The sequence below is a fragment of the Seriola lalandi genome, unplaced genomic scaffold (genome assembly GCF_002814215.2).
Source record: "Seriola lalandi dorsalis isolate HSWRI2012SDOR001 ecotype SW California unplaced genomic scaffold, Sedor1 jcf7180002054898, whole genome shotgun sequence".
NCBI classification, from domain to species: Eukaryota; Metazoa; Chordata; class Actinopteri; order Carangiformes; family Carangidae; genus Seriola; species Seriola lalandi.
Genome location: NW_019525450.1, coordinates 1,858,227 through 1,879,047, shown reverse-complemented (window position 1 = coordinate 1,879,047; position 20,821 = coordinate 1,858,227). Strand labels below are relative to the sequence as shown.

The 20,821-nt window shown below is 41.8% G+C and overlaps 1 protein-coding gene across 1 annotated transcript in view; it reads left to right on the top strand.

The window, feature by feature from the left end:
* The window catches only part of mtss2b (MTSS I-BAR domain containing 2b), a 65,432-nt gene extending 44,994 nt beyond the window's left edge, over positions 1 to 20,438 (top strand). Inside the window, 13 exon segments of the mRNA XM_087180235.1 lie at positions 4,770 to 4,820; positions 4,823 to 4,853; positions 5,670 to 5,761; positions 6,813 to 6,887; positions 11,653 to 11,810; positions 12,371 to 12,478; positions 12,792 to 12,889; positions 14,682 to 14,973; positions 15,115 to 15,189; positions 17,122 to 17,277; positions 17,763 to 17,945; positions 18,752 to 18,917; positions 19,404 to 20,438. Of these exon segments, the coding sequence (XP_087036361.1) occupies positions 4,770 to 4,820; positions 4,823 to 4,853; positions 5,670 to 5,761; positions 6,813 to 6,887; positions 11,653 to 11,810; positions 12,371 to 12,478; positions 12,792 to 12,889; positions 14,682 to 14,973; positions 15,115 to 15,189; positions 17,122 to 17,277; positions 17,763 to 17,945; positions 18,752 to 18,917; positions 19,404 to 20,290 (2,372 nt within the window). The 3' untranslated portion in view covers positions 20,291 to 20,438.
* The last annotated feature ends 383 nt before the right edge of the window (positions 20,439 to 20,821 follow it).

The following is a 20,821-nucleotide window of genomic DNA, read 5'->3' as shown; positions in this document are numbered from 1 at the left end:
CCCTCCTTCTTTCTGCAGGACAGACAGACAGACAGACAGACAGACAGACAGACAGACAGACAGACAGAGAGACAGACAGACAGACAGGGGTGTGGAGGAGGGTAGTGGGCTCACAGTATTTCCAAATACTGGTACAGAAGCTGACTGAATAGAGAAGCTGCTTAAAATGTTGCTGTAGCTGCTCTTTTCTTTGACTTTTGTGGGATACTAAACAGAATACAGTAAAAACGAAATACACATACACTGTTGAAAATTACTGTTGTTTTATTGATATATAATTTAGAGCCAAGAGAAACAGTGGTATAATGGTAGAGAAATATAAAACACCAGCCTCAAATCAGTGTGCACAACAGTCATCTATGTGTTCCATTTACTTATTAACCTTGTTTTTTGAAATAATATATTGTATATTGTTTTGAGAAAACCTGCAGGGACAGTGGGAAAAATCTGTAAACATAACACTGACACTATCTCAAGTTGATATAGTCCTGAGTCGAAACATGGAGCAACGTTAGTATTCATTTGGAGTCATGTTTGTGGACACTTGATGAATGTAAATCCAGTATTCACTCCCTCACTCCTTTAAGCTTCCTGTCTAGTCCTGTGGGAAACATCTGACTCTTTAACTCCACTATGTTCACAGCTAATCTCTAACTTTGCCTGTCTGCTGTTGGTGCTGAACAGGTAGTGCAAAGTGGGTTTAACAGTACTTTCTCACTGGAAGAAGCTGCCTGCTGTGTCTGGAAACTATGGCAACAATGAACCAAAAAATAAAGTTCCCTGCCCTAAAGTCAAAACAATGACCTGAAAGACACAACAATGCTCCCTGGAACAGAGGGAACCACAGAGTTGGTGGTTACTCTGTGTTCATCACGACATGTTACCATTTTCACATCTTTCACGTCCTTTAAGCCAATGTTGACGTAAAAATAATGTAACACCAGTCACATGATGTTACAATGTTTTAGCCAAAAAAAGAGACATTACAGTTTTCATTTTGATATTTCTATCTTTAAAATGTATCAGTTAAAACACAGGAACTTTCTAGCAGATCACTGCTACTATCAAACATATGTGATGGTTGATGAATGGGCAGATAGAGGAAGAGAGGTTGTTGTACTGCTTGTTTTTTTGAGGCTGTACTAGACTGCACATTTTTTTAAGCAAACCATTTTTAAATGAGAACACAGTAAATTGTGTCATTGGAAATACTAATCCTCCAGAACAGCACTGAATCAAGATTCTATTTGTCTTGGTAAATTTGAAAGACGCAAGTCAGACTAAGCAAGGTTTGATCCATTGCTAGGCCTCTTTTAGTTCAAATAAGGTGCTAAAACATGATGATTTGCATTGGAAGCAAATGAACTCAGACTTCTAAGCACAGACATACACACACACACACACACACACACACACACACACACACACACACAGTAGCTGTCTTCCAGATGTGACTAGTGTGTGTGCTCTGCGCCACCCCTAATCTCGTGGATCTCCTATGGAGTCTCAGATGGCTGGTAATAACAAACAGGAAGAGGACCATCATAAATGTGGAGATCAAACACACACACACTAACACAAACACTTGGCTGTAACTCTGGTCCCATGGTTCTCTCTCCAGCAGTGAGCTCATTAAAATGTGCGAGGCGACCCCTCTCGTCTTCATGCACTCTGATCTCTCCTCCATCTCTGCTCTCATTTCTTCCCCAATCTACCTTTTCCTTCGATCCAAAATATCACACACTCAGAGTGACTTCACGTCACTCTCTCCTCACGCCAGTATCAAGAAATCCAGCTAATGACGGTGGATTAGATCACACTATGGTTCAAAATACTGATTCAGTTACAACTGATCGGCATGCATGGTGTGTACTTGAAGTATGTGTCTGTGTGTGCATGTGTGTGTATGTGTATCGGGGGGGGTTGGCTCTACTTTAATGAATGGTTGCCGGGTAGATCAGGAGGCGTGAGGGAGGAATTTGTTAATTATGAATGGAACACTTCTCTCTGGATGTAAACAACACACAGTGTAAGTGTGTGTGTGTGTGTGTGTGTGTGTGTGTGTGTGTGGTTTGGCAGTTGTGAGTGTATGGGTATGTAGCATATGTGAGTGCGTGCTGGTTTGAATCTGCAGAGGAAATCCATCCCAATGACAAGCTGAGGTGCTCATGAGCAGGGCATTCTGGGTTGATGACACCAGGTCAGCACGCCATTCATGTTGAAATGAGACGCTACAGTTGATTTTCAATTGAAGCAATTTAACCAATACACTGCATATCAAAATCTGTCAGCCTAAACGACAGGGTGATTTACTGTGATTTACATTAGTTGATCTTTAAATGAGAAATAAAAAGCAAGATCTGTTCCTCATATGATCAAGACTGGACCAAAACCTTGTATATGGCTGGAGAGTGTTGTATTTGCATTCTGCCTAGTGTCCCACTCTCTGTGCTCACATATACAGTGTTATTATACGGCTAATTTCCCATAAAGCTGTTCTCATTGACACGTTTTTGTGTTTCTGTTGACAGACAATGAAACACGGCCCATAAGACTAGATGTTAACCTGCAGTCACTTCCAAGCCATTTTCAAGCTGCTCGTAAAACCCCGCCGTTATAACCGCAACGTCATCTGATAAATTCTTCATACACATAAGTTAAAGAAAACTGCTATGCTGTGATTTCAGCTGTATTTATTTGTAAAATGATCAGTCAGAGAGAGAGTTAGAAGCTCATTCACATCAGCTGCCGTGCGGTCAGTATTGAGAGAGGGCAAGTCCAACGTCACGCCTGCGGGGCAAAACTGGTGACTCTCTTTTATGGAAAGTAGCTAAGGTTTGTCAAAAAGTCTAGATTTGTCTCTAGGTGCCTTTTTGAAAAAAAAATAAATAAAAAAGTGGAAGTGCAACAACCAATAGGGACTCAGCCAGCCGACCAATGGTGTCACCTCATCACTCAGTTGGTCAGTCCGTCCCCTGCTGTTGCCCTGCAGCCAAACAGCATAAACAATTAATCATACGTTCTCTTTTGTTCCTTTAAATACACGACTTGTAACCTATATCAATTATATATACCCTTTATTCTACCCAGTGTCCCTAGCAATTGCAAGCTTCAGTGCCAATGCAGGAGATTGTAGCAGGGGGGGGAAGTAGAGGTGCAGAGGTGGTGGTAGTGGAGTGGTTTGTAGCACGTCTGACTTCATGCAGGAAACTGGAGTTTACGTCCATTTTATAAACTAGAACCTAAACCTTGACCAAATGTTTTAGTTGTCTAAGCATAACCATACCCCGACTTTAACCATAGTTTATTTGACGTAACCAGCGTCTTCCCCTAACCTTGACCACACCATAGTTGACAAACGGCAATATTGTAGAAAGTAAGAATTTTAGATTGTCATCATTGAACTACAGAAAAAAATATGTCATCACTGAACTTAATCCAGGGTTTTGTAGAGTTGTACAAAATGTTGATATTCTTGCATTACAATAGGATTGATGCAGCGTATAGTTTACTATCAATTTAGGTTCTTCAGATTTCTGTCCATTCTTACAGTCTTCACATAAGGTGACCAATCTAGTGTCTTTGTGAGGCTGTACTCAAGTGAAGTATTGCTTTGAGCTAACAGTGCTAACATGCTGATGCAGGAGACATTTACCATGTCCCCCATCTTAGCTTATAAAGTTTGATCTGATGATCTCACTAGAAGTGTTGTGGAACCAAACATCTCACAAGCACACAAAAGAAAATGGATTTTTGGATTTAAATTACAATTTTAAATTTTGAGAATTGGCATAAGTTGCTGAGCATTCCTTTCCTCAACACCGTGGTCATGGTACATGTACTGTAGCTGAGTATAGCTGCAGGTTACATCCTATTTATTCTCAAATTGTGTTTTAAATCATTTTGGAGAAGTAACCACCTCCCCCTTTTTTTTCTGACACAGGATTCTTCAGTTGAGGTGAAAATATTAATCTGGTGCACAACATATTGGAATAACGCCCCTTCCTCTCTCTGCACTCCCTGCATTTAACTGTGTAAGCCTTTGTAAGCCCTTATGATAAACAGTGTCTCTCGAGGAAATCCCATTTGGCTCCTGTTTAATCAGAATTTTCCAGTGTGTACATTTCAGTGGCAGCTCTGATTATGGTATTCTCTAGGCACTGTATACTGTATAAGCCTTACTTCTGTGACAAAGTCTTTAAGCACATAGTATGATAGTATGATTTTTAGCTGGTGTTCCACCTGTACAGCTCTGAGCACCTTGTTTGGAAATTAGCGCTGTCTGCCATCACTTGGACTGACTTTAACTCTGGGGTCAGCTTTTTCCACACGGATCTACTCTGCCTTAAAATAGACTGGTGTTTACACTTGCAGGTTAGCAGCTCACGAAACTCGGGGCCCAGAGCAGTTGACTCTCCCACAAACACACACTCACGAGACACTACTTTATTTGGACGAAGCCGGGAGTGTGTGTAGTATCTGTGAGAGGCAGATCGGTGTCTTGTGTAAATATTGGCTGAATGTAAAAGGAGTTGTTCATCTGTTTGAAGGATACAATGCTTTTACCAGAATTTACTTTACACGATATACTAATAGCTGTAATGTAAATACTGATCACATCTTCATGTGGTCTCTGCAGAACACATAGAGCCTTTTGTGGTAGATGTGCAATGACACACTGCAATAGCATCCGTATATATGCTGTGTGTGTGGATGTGTATGTCCATGTATGTGTTTTATATATGAACTTGGCTGTTTTGTGTTTCCAGGGGCAACCAGAGATATTGGTTCAGCTCTGACCAGGATGTGCATGAGGCATCGAGCATTGAGGCCAAACTTCGCCAGTTCACCAAGTAAGATCCATGTCCATCCTTGCTTTCTTCCTTCCTTAATTCCTTTCCTTCTCACTATTTGCATCCTTCTTAACTTCCTTCTTTTCCTTCCTTTCCTGACCTTACTACTCTGCAGCCCAGTATTTTTCAGAAGTCATAAAATGGTAGCGCATCTAGAGCTGACCTTGTTTTCAGGGTTATGATGAGACAGATGTTTGATGAGGTTTTCTTGTCATCTGTGTGGATCCCATTAGGAACATTGCTCTGTCTGTCCATATTTAAATGACTGTAAATGAATACAACCATTGGCACGCAACACAGACCACTATGGAAACCTCAACAAGAGTCTCTTTTCAACCGTTGTTTGACTTTTCCTTCATTCTCCATACTCTCTAATGAATTTTCCACAGAAAAAGCTATTACATTGATGGTGATGATAATAATGATCTATGGCCATGATAATGGCAGGGGTCCCCTTTGAAGATGGAGTCAATCTTAAAGCTATTATGTGTCTGTTCCAATAAACCTGCATTTACTGTATATGTGAGCATTTGTGTGTGTGCATGTGTGGATGGGAAGGGGGGGCAACAGATACTAAAATTATGAAGGGGAACGACACGTGGAGGGAATTTATATAATGATCTTGTTCCACAAATATACTATAGCTTCTCATTTTCAGTGGCGGCTTGGTGGTTGGAATATGGGGGTCTCTGCTGTTTGTACTGAGTCGGTCTCTTGTCAAGACACCACACCAGGAAAATATTTGCCCAAGGATTGATTTTCTATGAAACATTCATTTGTGTATCTTCCTCTTAAATCTCTTGTCTCTCCCTACAGCGCTTTGATGGAGAGTCTGATCAATCCTCTCCAGGACAAGATTGAGGACTGGAAGAAGACAGCCAACCAGCTGGATAAAGATCATGCAAAAGGTACTCTCACACACACACACACACACACACACACACACACACTCACAGCGCTGGGCAGAGTACGTATTATAACCTCTTGTCTGGTAAATGCAATAATGGCCGAAGCTCTTGTCAAGCCACAGTCACCACCACCGACTCCCCGCGAGAAACCACATTTGGCGGCAGAGAAAACTTACAAGTAGCCCCTTTAACTCAGACCTGGATCTTTCCCCAACCTTAACCAAGTGCTCTGAGAGTCTAAACATAACCATAAAAATAATTAATAATGCTGTGGTCACTATAAATGGATATTGTACTGCAAGATCAGATATTACTTCTTTCACTAATATTTTCAGTTTGTTACATTGCAAAATACCAGTGAGACAACAAAATACAATCCAAGTCCAGTTTGATTAATATGTCCAAGAGTTTTAAGATTTGTCAGACCCCTGTTTGTAAACCTGTGGAACTTGAAGCATAGGACAGTCAGTGGAGTGAGTTTGGTCGGGTCCTATGGTCCAGTTCAGCGTAGATGTTATACAGAGTGGTGAATGTCTAATAAGGGCTTTACAGATGAAAAGGTACAAGTGTTTATCACGCCTCTGCGTCAGAGAAAACCAACTTTGACAAGAATCTCCTTCATGGGGTCATACAAAATCTATTGTACTTTTGGTTCCTTGATCCCCTCTGTAGAGAATCAGGAAGTCCCCTCTGTAGAGCAGTAGATTTGTAGTTGTAGTAGTATCCTGTAATCCAAACAGGTTAGGTGTTAGAGCACCATGAGACTCGTTTTTATGTATTATAATAGACTACCTCATGCTTTCATGTAATTCTTACCAATTTCACACCTACTGTACTGATAGCCACAAACCAAAGATGATGTTCAATGCTGATCTGACTTATATCTCCTCAGATCAGTGTTTTCCTCCGAGCAATGTAAATCTGTATCAGCAAGCTCTTGGCTGTGCAGCCTTTCTATTTAAATCGATATTGGAAATGCAAGATAATCTGAGTTCACATAGAGGGCTTTACATTCCTGTCACTAAAGCATCTCTGTTCATCCTGTTTCAAGAGTACAAGAGGTCACGCCACGAGATCAAGAAGAAGTCATCTGACACCATGAAGCTACAGAAGAAGGCTCGTAAAGGTAACAGTCAGCAGTTCAACAGTCGAGCTCATGCTCCCCTCACATTTGACAGAATAGACAGAAGGTCACACTAAAGGTCAAATTATGTCTGACAAGGTCAATGAAACCCCACGAGGATCAAAAGCCAAGATGTTTTTACCACAGTTATCTTCATGATCTTGTCACTGTTGCTAGTGGTGACAGTGAGTGGTAAATTAACACCAACAACAAAATTGGCCAACACTAGATCAAATGTTGATGGGGTCCATGATAAAGGCATCACAAAATACAGTGATTACGTTCACTGAGGTCAGGGACCGTAGACTTTACACAGTCTAGGTCAAAAGAATTGTAGGTTTATGTTTCCATCTAGTGGTGATCAACAGTATTGCAGGTCTTTTCTCATTCGTCCTGAAACACTTCACTCAGTGATGCAGCAACCAATAAATAGTGCTTTCTTTCAGGAACAGCTTCCATTCAGTTGCCAGGCAGATGATTACATCGATGTAAGATGTCTGTAAAGTAAATTTCAAATACATAGTTTTTAATGTATCCTGTCTTTTGTTAAATGCAACTCCACGACTTTAACTCTGAGTAAAAGACAAGTAATGAATGGAATGCAACAAAGGAATGAAATGAAATAAAATAATACAACTATATTACAATGTATTAACAATACAATAACATTCAGTAATCCAACACTGGGTAAAACTGACGGTGAAACAATGCAGTGCCCTTTGCTGTTATGCTTGCAAGTGACTGGTTAGCCCTGTGAGCGCTGCCGCTTGTTGGTATTATTATTTCTGGATTTAGCTTTTGGTTGCAGCAGCAGTGTTATTTTTGCTCTAACCTGTGGCACTGTGGCTGTCTTGTGATGGCTTCCTTATACTAACCTTAACAATGAGTTCTGCTATTTCTGCTCTCTCTCTCCCCCCCTTTCCCTCTCTCTCTCTCTCCCTCTTTTGCTGTCTCCCCTTGTCACTGCTGCCCTCTCTCTGTCTCTCCCTCCCTGTGGTATTTCTCCCCCTGTAATAGAGATCCAGGGTAAGTATCAGCCTGTCGCTCGCTACAGCTCTGCTGCATCACCTCCATCCTTACTCACATTCCCAACTTTCTCCTTCAGATTAACATACGTGCATGATTGTAGAGGAGGCTACAACTCAGCTGATATTCAGATTATTACTACATTTGTGATACAGTGGTTCCACATGGTCATGGAAAGGTTTCTGTGTACATTAGAGAATTGTTCTTGGGAGCCGTGTATGGTAAGTAACCCACCAGGGGGCCCCAAAAATGAGCTGTGGGCCCTATATTTTCCCCACATTCTGTGCACGCGTTGCAGTATTTAGTCATTCATTTTTAGTTTGTGGTAATTTGATTGCTGTAAGAATACATTTGTGAAACCACATAGGCACAATATTAACCAAAATAACAAAAGCCTTAAAGCTAGATTTTTTTCTCAGGGCCCCACTATAAGACGGGGCCTGGAGATCAGATAACACATGCAGATGTTTTCTTAATTCCATTACTGTTTTAGTTTTATCCTGAGACATGTATCTTAAGTCTTGAGAGACCCCAGGACCATATTACATAGTCCCATCTGATTCCTTAATTTTATTCCGCTAAGGCCTGCAGTCCTCAAGATATTTGTTTTTAACAATGTCTGGTCAAAGTGTCAAAACTGATTCAGTCAAAATTTGAGAATCAAAACAGACAACAGATGTATTCTTATCTTACACTTAATTTGATATTGGAAGGGTTTTGATAAGGGTTACTCAGAAAATGAACATGTGCCTGAAGATGATGAGGATTAGATTTTGTGTCATGTGATCAGTCAGATATTTCAGTAATTATGTTTTATAGTTATGAAAATAGCAGCTCAGAGGACGTGAGTTTAGCTGCAGAGCTGTGGGCAACAATGTTCAGTGCACACAGCCGTGTTGCAATGACCACGAGACAGTGATTGTGATTAGTGATTACTTTGCTGACAGCAGTTACACTCGCCTGTATATATGAAGCACAGTTCAACACAGGAGCATAAACATAAAATATCTTAGGTTATTTCAAAAGGTATCAATACGTTTTGAAAATAATTTTTTTGGAATCTGTAAAAAAAAAAATGAAGGGCAAAAATGAATACTATAATACACTGCACAGTATTAAGTTTACAAGCATTGTTATATGACTTTGTAGCTCAGTTTGTGTTCCTGACGGACGGGGTCTCTAAAGGTCAATTTGAAGGGGTAAACTTTTTCTAATTATATTACCACAAACTAAATGTCACGTGTTGGAGCTGGAACTTTCAGGCCTCCTGAAGGGCTGGGGCTTTGGGACAGTCTAGTAGGTAAAGCAGCTTTGCTTGTAAAAGTCATCATCCTACTATCTACAAGCTCCATTCAAAGCATCAAATATTTCTGAGTACATTCTTTTGTGATCTGGTGATTACTGACAGGAGATCGTGTAACAGTGTCAAAACAATCTTATATTTTCTCATTTGAAAAATGAATGAAACCAGCTACCATGGCTTCTTTAAAAAAAAAAAAAAAAAAAGAACACCTAGTTGCAACACTAAGGAAGCTTTGTGTAATGTTTTGCCTCCTGGTGACAGATCAGAGTTCAGCTTGTGTAGTTTCATAGTTTGAGAAGTTGGAGTTGTGCAGTTTCACTTGCATGATGTAATTTCTTCTTCGTTGACTCCTGCATGACTTTTTTTGTTGTCACACCGCAGGCTTTCATTCTGCTCTCATGCTACCGCTCCTCTCTTGTCCTCTCTCTCATTCTGTCTCTGGTACTGCCGACATCTCTGCTAAAATTTTTTTTTTTTTTTTTTTTTTTTTTGCATGCTGTAACACTACAAAGAGTTATTTCATATTTTGCCTTCCGTTCATTGCATTTTATGTTAACAGTAGATAGGATTAAGATTTTCTACACCATATGTATACACCTATGTCTTACCTTATCATGTGATCGCTGTGCAATTACAGCACGTAGCAAAGTTTAAAGACGGAAACACATTATTTATGTTTTGGCTCTGTACCATCATGAGGTTGGGTGTGGACTGACAGTGTTAGAGAGGGAAATTGTCCACTTTCACACACTGTGGTCAAGTGTTTTTGGATACTTTTAGGCCATAATATTAGTTGACACACAGATATATCACAGAAATACAGCAGTCTTTAGCTAGATTCACTGTCTCCCCAGGTCGGACACATGCTGCTGTACAACATATAAGTACACAGGAGCCTCTTTTTTAAAAGAAGCACCCTGCCACTTTTATATTAAAAGCTGCTATAATAACGATATAATTTTATTAACAACACATCAAATGACTATCTGTGATGTGAAAAGATTCACATATTATATATCACACATATTCAATTAATACCAACTCTATAGTTTCCCTTAGTTCTATAACAAAACTTCACACAGACAACATCTGTGTAGAGCCTTACACAGCCAGGTTTTAGAGTGAATATCTCATCAGCTATTGGATTGCCATCAAATTATGTACAGATAAATGGTCCCCAGATGATGTTCTCTGAATGATTAGGTGATCCTCTGGTTTTTTTTCTAGTGCCATCGTGAGGTTTACCTTTTTGGCTTTAAGTAAAATGTTTTGCCATCTATATGATGGATTGCCATGAAATTTGGTGGAGATATTCATGATCCCCAAGGGGTGAATCTTTATGACTTTAGTATATAAGTTGTCACTTATATAGTGAAATATCTAAACATCTACAGGATTGGTTGGTATAAAATTAGGTACAGGTATTCATGATCCACAGAGGATGAATCAATAACTTTGGTGATTGTCTGACTTTTCCTCTGATGCCATCATCAGGTCAAAATTAGAATTGAAGTGATACAAGTTAAAACAGTGTAATTCCACCCAATTTTAAGGCTTTTCTTCCTTTATTTAAACCCAGACTGAACTCATATAAATGACACTATGTGTCAAAATAAGGATATTCTTCATTGACCCTCATGTGAAGATTCTGTCGGGTACCAATCCTAATAAATAAAGTAAGTTTACATAGTATAAGGAAGGGAAATTAAACTTATTTTCTCAATTGCAGCCTTTCCAACAATCTCACTTACTTTGACATAGAGTTTTTGCAGTTTAATGTTGCTGTGTATCTGTTCATCATAACAAAATAAAAGGTTTATGTGTGTCTGTTGTTCACAGCTTTTTTCTGCTGCCCCCAAGTGGCCAAAAAAATGCGCTATTGCAGGTTTAGAGGCTACACCACAGGGAGGTTCCTACACTGCTGCTTGATCTGAATTGCCCCCAAATAGCTGAACATGATCAAATCTGCTCAGTTTATTAGGACAAAGCATATTACAGCACGTTATTAAGAAAGCAGCATCTTGGATTATTGGATTCAGGTCATCAAACTATTGCCTTTCTAATATAATGACATGTGATATAATGTAACATGATGCCCTTAAGTTTAGATTCCACATTACAGTTTGAAAAAGTATGGAGCCAAAACATCAAACAAGGTGTTGCTGTACTTAATCTCATTCAGTTTGAGTTTCATAATGTTTGTGGTTTGATGGAATCAGAGGGTGGTGAAGAGATATCCCATCAAGCCTATATCATATTAATAAAATACCTAGACACATTTTTTCTCCCTTTCACTGATACTATCTGCACCTCCATCTCTCTTTCCTACTTCCTCTTCATCCACCTTCTCTGATGAAACACTTCCTTCCTTCATACCTTTCTTCCGTCATGTTCTCCTTGACCTCCCTGTCTCACTCTCTTCTATCCTCCCCATCCCAGGGCGAGGGGACCTGCAGCCTCAGCTGGACAGTGCCATGCAGGATGTCACCGACATGTGCCTGTTGATGGAGGAGACGGAGAAGCAGGCGGTGCGCCGAGCCCTGGTGGAGGAGAGGGGTCGCTTCTGTACCTTCATTGGCTTCCTTCAGCCAGTCGTGGTGAGGGGATAGAGGAGGAGAGGTGGTGATAGAGTTGGAGCTATGGTCTTATATGGTTGCTCTCCGACTCAAGGCTTGTTGGTCTTGTGATGCCAAAATACGAAAAGTGACGTAGTATGTGTCAGTCTCACATGTTAACAAGAATGTGACAGTATCATCATCATTGAACCTGCTAGCTGAGCTCACACCACTGAACAATGAATCAATGTGAGTTTGTTGGAATCTACAGAGGCATCACATACACTAGCCCAGCCGTGTGGTCCGCAAGTAAATTACCAGGAACATCAGACCAAAAGAGTCAGGCATGTTTTCTTTGTAATTACACATGATGGGGCTACTGTCTCCCTCTCTGATGCCCCAACATAAGAAACATAATATATAAAAAAGACATTTTAAGGTTTAGTCCCTTGATTGGCGTGTCCCAGCTACTGTACCTTGATGCTGTTGTACGGTGACAGCATGTCATCCTGTAGCTGCCACTGTATTGCAGTGTATTTGGGATGAAAGAATAATAAATCTGATAGGAAGTTTCATTGTTTCTACCTTGTATATTTTTTTAGAACGGAGAGATTGCCATGCTGGGAGAGATCACTCACCTCCAGGCCATCATTGATGACCTCACTGTGCTGACAACCGATCCTCACAAACTGCCCCCTGCCAGTGAACAGGTGGAACACGCGCACACGCCCACAACATGTGCAGAACACATACACTGTTGCTCATAAAGTTGGAATAAAATATTTTTTACCTCTTTCCATGAAATGATTGTGACAATGTGATTTATTTCATTTCACCTGGATAATTGGGACACATAATGTAATCATTGCACCTGGTCAAAAGTGATTACTGATGCATTTAAATAGGGATGAACAGAGGATTGTGTCTGAAAGCAAAATTATTCCAACTTTATGGGCAACAGTGTATAAATAAAGAAGCAATAAACCAACTCTCTTTAATTCATTCCGACTCTTCCTCTCTCAGGTGATTAAGGATCTGAAGGGCTCAGACTACAGCTGGTCCTATCAGACCCCTCCTTCATCTCCAAGCAGCTCCGGCTCACGCAAGAGCAGCATGTGCAGGTGCTCACACACAAATATACACACGTACACACAGACATAACCATAAGCAACGTAATGCTGTGTTCTTTGCAACGATTATCAGAAAGAGGAGCCTGTTCCACTGTGACTGTCAGTCATGTCTGTCCGTGTCAGTCCATCACTACTGTTTGTCCAATCATCTTCAGTTTAGTGGAATCCAAATAAATGACCCACAGCCTTCAGACAGAGAAACTGTGGCTTGGATTTTTTTTTTTTTTTTTTATTAAGGGCTGAATGAAAGACAAAAATATTGGAATTTTGGCATAGATATAAGATATAGATACGATACATCAGCTTCAATCTAAAAGAGCTTATTAGGGATGTTGTTCTCAGTCTCTGCTTTCCTTAAAGGTCCCATATTGTATAAAGTGAGATGTACATGTCTTTTCTTTCATCTCAACACAACTCCCTTTTTTTTATTGGTTGGCTGAACAATTCACAATTTGATGGAGCCAGATAGTAAATGCATTCCTATATTTGCCAGTTGTACAGACTTCACCTTGGAGGTCCCATATTGTATACAGGTAGATGTCCATGTCTTCTTTGATTAAAAAGCAAGACTAGGTTCTATATTAATACTGTGAAAATATCATAGCACTCAGTCCACAGAGAAATGCACACAACCTGTATTCAGAAACTGAACCTTAAAACAAGCCGTCATATTTCTGTAACTTTGTGATGTCACAAAAGAGTAGCCACCACCCTCAGTCATGCCCCAAGCTCTGCCCACCTGGACCAACCATCCAACCTTGCAGGATTTGATTTCTCTGAGTGTTTACCTGAAATCTGCTGTATTTTTATTGGATCACTCAGAACACAGTCAGCCAATCAGAAGAGAGACTCAGAGCCTCCTCTCTTCTGGCTGACCTGTTGTTACTTGAGCTCCAGAGAGAAGCCTGAGAGAGGAGATGTAAAACAACACTGAGATGGTTTTTGGTTCTTAAAACCACAAATATATCTTCTTTAAAAGTGTAAAATACAGGATCTTTAACTGCATATCACACAGTCAGGAACTTTGAATAATAAATTAATACTTCAACAACAATTATAACATACAATTATACTGTAAAGTAAAACGTTTTTTCTGTCTGTTCTTTGTCTAAAGAAATCACTTTGTGTATGTGTGTCAGTATTTGCATGTAGTAGCATTTGCCCTTTAAACCATAAAGCATGCAAGTTCACACAGTGTTTAGTGTGTGTTTGTGTGTGTGTGCCCTGGATCCTCATAAGCTTACACACTCTTTGTCTACCCCCCTCCCTCCCCTCTTCTCTCCCCCCTTTTCCTCCACCACAATCATATACTCTGTACTCGTCTCTCTTTCCTCTTGTCTCTCTTCTGTTTTGTATCTTGTTTATGTGCACCCGTGACTTGCCCTCTTTCTCTCCTGCGGTGTTTGGTTACCTGGTTTCCTCTCATTTTTAATGACTGTGACTGATTTGTCACTAACCTGTTCAACCAACAACTTGATGTGAACTACTCCTGAACGTCAATCCATCACGTAAACCGATCACAAACTCCTCCAATCCTCCAACCATCAATTTATCACAACCAAACCCTCATATCTTACAAACGTTTCAACTTCCTCTTCCTGATTTGAACCATCCCTTTGACACATTCCTGTAATCATGCTCTCTCTCCCTAAACACTGTCCTTACTCCACTTTTGGCAACCATTGCCTTCATCCTACCGTCACACTCCTCACCCCTCCAACAATCCGCCCCTCCCCTTGCTCCTCTCCAACCCCACCCCAACCCCTGCTCCCCCCCCCTGCAGCAGCGTCAACAGCGCCCACAGTAGTGCCTCCCGTTCGTCAGGAGGAGGCGGGAGTGGTGGTATTGGTGGTGGTGGTGGTGGTGGAGGTTCCCAACCCCACTCACCCACTTCCTCCTCCTCCTCCTCCTCCTATCGGTACCGCAGCAGCCTGCCGCACCAGCCTCCGCCACCGGGAGGCATCGCCGCACACCGACTCAGCAGCGTCTCCTCCCACGATTCGGGCTTTGTGTCCCAGGATGCCAATATCTACTCCAAGCCTCCTTCACCCATGCCCTCGGACATCACTAGCCAGGTACAAATGCCTTACACACACGTATGTACACGCGCAAATTCAAAGTGAAAGTGTTCATGTGAACATATGGATTAACTCTTGATCAGTATGGAACAATCATTAAACACAATGTTGTTTTACTCTCTGTATTTTTTGCTGTAGAAGTCATCCAGCTCAGCGTCATCAGAGGCCTCAGAAACATGCCAGTCAGTCAGTGAATGCAGCTCCCCTACCACTGTAAGTACTCTTACCCTGTCCACAGAAAGTCTGGACTCTCTAATATACATAATCAGAAGAAGCTGCCATCTGTTTGACAGCAAGTTTGCTCATCTATGCAAAACTGTACTCTTTTAGTTCTGGAAATCAATTAAAACAGGTTGCAGATATAAAAACTTAAATACTGAATATATAATATTTCTTTCTTTTTTTTCATGTTGTTTAATGGTTGCTGTGATGAACTAATTTGTGGTGAAGGTTATCTATTGTTAAAATGGTTGTGCTGGTATAAAGTCATTACAGAGCAGAATTATGCAACAGTTTAAAAGATGGTAAGTGACATTCATCAAAGTACCAGAAGTTTGAAGAATCTGTGAACTTTTGAAAACATTGGCAGACTTTGACTTCTGGATGGTGAGACAAACTCTCCTAAATAGGCTCTCCAGCGGTGAATTACGGTGGCCCTGAGAGCTGCAACACTCTGTAACTTCAGAAAACATTTGCAAATTTATACAACATAACCAAAGTCAGAAAAGTGCTACAAGCAGCGCAGACGACAACGGAACTATTTCCAGGGGACACAAAAAAGCGATGAACCTGGCTTGGCGCTTGTTCAATCCTTTGTGACTTTTGAAGTTAAACGCATTTAACAACACGTGCAGAGTTCATCACTTTTTTGCCTCCCCTGGAAACGTTTCCATTGTTGTCTGTGGTACTTGCAGTGCGTCTCTCTATTTGGTTGTGCTGTGTGTATTTGCAGCACATCACATCATATGTGTTGTCAAACTGATGAAGATATTTTCTGAATTTGTTTGTGTTTTGTCTATTTGCATGTGTTTTTTCTTAAGTTGCAGTGCGTTGAGCTCTTTTTTGCAGAATCAGTGATGCTGCTTAGGCAAAGTAAATATCCATATTTGATTTTAAGCAGCATCTGTCATCCACAGCAGCTTGCATATATGACTACCTTTCTATGTCAGTTGATTAACGTGGTTTCCAGCTGTCTGACGGCTGTAAGTGGGTGATTCATCCCTAATTTGAGCGATAGTCATTGTCAGTGTAGATGCCCCCACATTCACTGTTTGCTTTGATGAAAACTGTTGCATAACAGTCATGCAAAGTCATAAAACTTCTCTCCCCTTTACATCCCTGCATCTCTGTCGTCTCTCTGTGTCCACATTAAACAACAGTGAGTAACCAGTGCGACAGCTGGATCAGAGTTACCAGTACCGGAACAACATGACGCTGTGCAGTGTTACTGAACGTTTCCCACCAACAAGCAAAAATACTGTGATGATAAAACATAATCTCACCTTCATATGGCCAATCCATTTGTTTTTCTAATGTGGAATGGGCTCATTGCTGCTCCTTGTGGCTAATGGGGAAACAAACACTCACTATGACTGTAGCCAATTGTAGTTGCACTGGGTCTGTGCTCCAGCCTCAGGGAGCGGTAAAGAACCCATTACTAGGTTATCAGAGAAAAAAAGTTGCCATTGGCTAAATTCTGTGCTACAATGATGCAGAATTACTGCACTGAAGGAATAACCATAAAATCAAATGCATCTGAATTTTAAATACATGCTTTGGGCTGCTTTAACCAATCCCATGACCTTTCTAATATTAACTTAGTGAGGCTGTGAAATCCAGGCTTTCTAGGATGTAGTTCTTAGACTAACTTAGACTTAGTTTGCATATAGAGTCATTTTGATGCATGGACAGCAGTGACTAATTGTGTATTTTCTGTTGTCGAACCTCCTGCTGATCTGTTTCACCCTGAGGACTTGGTGTGTGTGTCTACTGTAGGTGTGTTGCTTTAATTCCAGTGGTCTCCAACCACAGCTGGCTGCCTCTCTCTCTCTCTTTCTCTCTCTTTCTCTCTCTCTCTCCCTCTTAGTCCACATCAGTGTCTTTTCCTCTCTCTCTGATGACATGACTATGTCTCTCGTCCCGCAGTTTGGCTCGTCCTTCGCTACCTTCCGCCCCGCTCTCTCTCACTCTGGCTCCACCAGGCCTCTCTCTGTCATTCTTCCTGTTCCTGCGTCCCCACCCTATATCCGCCCCCCCGGATCCAGCTCCTCCTCTCCCACATCAAAGGTTCCTATCTGGAAGGTTTGTTCTCCATTCTCTTCCATTTCCTCAGTTGCACCTTTTTCTTCTGTTTCTGTTCAATATCTTTCAGTTAAAGCGTATATGGTTTATTTTCCTTTACATTTCCATCACCCGATTAACTCATTCATAACCACATTGCTTTGCTTCCTTAAAGTATTCATACCCATCTGCTGTGTGTGCATGCATATTGTTTTGGCCTCCCCCTGTCTCACTCGCTGGTTTTGCAATCGACTGGAGAATCAAAACCAATCGAACTCATCAACGTAAACACATTCAAACGCTCCAAAAGCCCCCTACCGACATACACCCGCCCACACACACACACACACACACACACTCCTCTGAACACCCAGACACAATCCACCTACAAAGGCTCCCTCTCTCTGCACTCAGATGAAGGACTTCAAACTGCTGGATAATGGACAAGTCTCTCATGTTAACCCTACCTGCTACTTCCTGTTTATTAATTCCACTCACCTCTTCAGGATTGGTCCAAAGCAGGTCAGTATGAGCAGCCGGTGGCTGCAGCAGCAGTCCAGAGGAGAAAGGAACCTCTCGACAGGCTGAGGGAGAACGAGGCATCGCCGGGCTCCCAGGGGTACGCCGGGCCATCACACCCCGATGACGGGCAGAGATCCAGGATGACCCCGGCTACTATTGCTGCAAAGGTAATACTTTTTGATGCTTACAAGCAGGTTGGAGGTGTAAGAGAAATACAGTTATGTAAATTTGCAATACTGTGAGAGTGTGTGCATAAATATATAAAGTTCAGCCTATAATAAGCCAAGCAATTACATCAGTTTATCAGCTACAACAGTAATATATCATCCAATTACTGCACAATAAGTTTGATAATCTTAAAATCTTATCATTTTGATCGGCCGAATAATACTATGTCAATAAATAAATACAAACCAGAGCGCTTCTGGTATCTGCTACACTCAGTGGACATTTTTCAGGGAAAAAAAGAGAGATTAGCCTTAATGAACAACCCGCACACAGAGGTTTTAGGCTTGAGAGGATTTAGTTTTTTACCACTTTTTTTTCATTTGAAAAGGAGACTATAATAGCAGCAAGTGAACCAACCACTATGGAGAAAAGTAATTCTGTGATGGAGGCCAGAATTTAGTTTTGGAGTGATGTACAACATTTTACTTGTTTACTTATGTTTCTTCTGGTTTCCATTATTGCCCAACACATTCTCACATCAATGCAACAAAAATACAAATTATAATAAAATGATCACTAAATAGATCATATTCATGTATCAGAAAAATGAATGAAGTTTCTACAACATGTTGAAACACCCTGCTGCTGATTAACTCATCAGTGTGTGATGCTAGTAATGGGAGTTACTGGAACAAATCCCACTTGTAATCAAGACAATGTAAATGTATAAATTCATTCAGATTTAGTCACTGAACAAATGACTGATTAAACATCCCTGCAACGTGGCCTCTCTGTACGTCCTCAGCATGGAGAGGAGGTTTCACCAGCAGCCAGTGACCTTGCCATGGTGCTCACCAGAGGACTGAGTATGGAGCAGCAGAAGAGTAGCAGAGACTCTCTGCAGTACTCCAGTGGATACAGCACCGAGACCACGACCCCATCCTGCTCCGAGGACACAATCCCCTCACAAGGTGAGTAGTCTGCTCCGCTCTACAGCAGCTTTTAATCTTCTTCAGGCCATATTTATTACATTTCCTCTGGCCACATTCATCATCTTTCTTTTATTTATTTTTTTTTATAAAATTTCCGAAAAGCCAACCTGTGATGGGATGGGATTATGAATTTTTAAAATATATCAATATTTACAAGCTCTGCAGAATCCATCATTTTCACTAGGACCCGCAACTTTAGAGTGTAGTATTAAAATCAAACAAAGTGAATTATCCACGCAGCAGGTACATCAGATGGCAGGAGTAATTTGACACTCTCTTTGATAGCAGCCAGGGAATTACAATATTATAAATGAAACTGAATAATATTAAATGTCTTCCTGTATAAAAGTGCTACCCTTCCCAAATAATCTGGCTATCCCTTTGTTACTCTGTTTTTCTTTTATGATGGGAATTCTCTTCGTCACTTAAAAAATTCATGATCATCTCCTTCTCTACCTTCATTAGGTTCAGATTATGACTGCTACTCAGTGAACGGTGATGCTGAAGGTCCAGACGGACAGACAGAGTTTGACAAGTCCTCCACGATTCCTCGCCACTCCAACATCGCCCAGAACTACCGGCGCATGATCCAGACCAAGAGGCCAGCCAGTACAGCTGGTCTGCCCAGTGGTGTTCTCGGTCCCGGTGCCCATGGGATACCAGGACAACCTGGTGGAGCTGGTGGAGGCGGAGCAGGGACTCCAGGCACTGCCACCATCCGGCGAACCCCATCTACCAAACCAGGTGTGAGGCGCACACTGTCCAACGCGGGTCCGATCCCCATCCGACCACCCATCGTGCCTGTGAAGACACCCACTGTTCCCGGAGACTCACACTCACCTGGGGCGGGTGGTGGTGGGTACGCAGGTGGAGGACATTCAGGTGGCGTGCCTGTGCGTGTAGGCAGTGAGGAGTGCGTGTTCTTCACTGGAGTCGAGGACGCACAGGGTGCGCTTGATTATGTCAAGGCGTCACCCAAGCGCCTCAGCCTGCCTAACACCGCCTGGGGATCAGGGGCGGCATTAGAGGTCTACGCCCAGCAGCACGGGGGCCTTGCACTAGGAACAGGTTCAGGGGCCGGATCAGAGGAGGATCAGATGATCGCGGCCAATCGGCACAGCCTAGTGGAGAAGATCGGCGAGTTGGTAGCCAGCGCACATGCCCTTGGAGAGGGCCAGTTTCCTTTCCCCGCCCTCCCCGATGACCCGGCCCCGCCTCCAACTGGCCCCACCGACTCTCAGACAGGGACAGAGGAAGCAGAGGGGTCCGGCGATATGCTGACCACTATCAGGAGAGGAGTCCGCCTTCGCAAGACCGTCTCCAATGACCGCTCTGCGCCACGCATCTTGTGATTGGAGGAGAAGCAGGAAGAAGATGATACTTGTCAGCCAATAGGGAGTCAGGTGTTGGTGTGGTGCAACCCAACCACCTAGTACATACACAAAAACTTAACCATGTAGGGAAAGCTATAATATAAAAGAAGATGAATGAAAACAAAAACATACACAAAAAATAAATTTAAAGACACCATTAGAGTAAATGATATATAATATTATGATAATAATAACATTAATAATGTTAATCCATGCTGACGATTAAAAGTTAAATACTGAATATTGACAGGCTCCTAGCAGGCCACTATAACTAGTGTGTGTTGGACGCATGTTTGTCTTCTCTACACCCTCACCCAGGGACGGAAAGACTTGCAGGAAAAAACAGATAGGATTGAAAAAGAGGCAAAGAAAGAGCGAAAGACTGGGTTCTGTTCTGTTTGCCAACTTACACTTCCCCCCTCATCTTCTTCTCCAACTAACCCGACCATCTAATCCCAGATGAAAGACAGACGACTGAAGGAGGGACCGGCGGAGGCGCGGGGGGGTGGG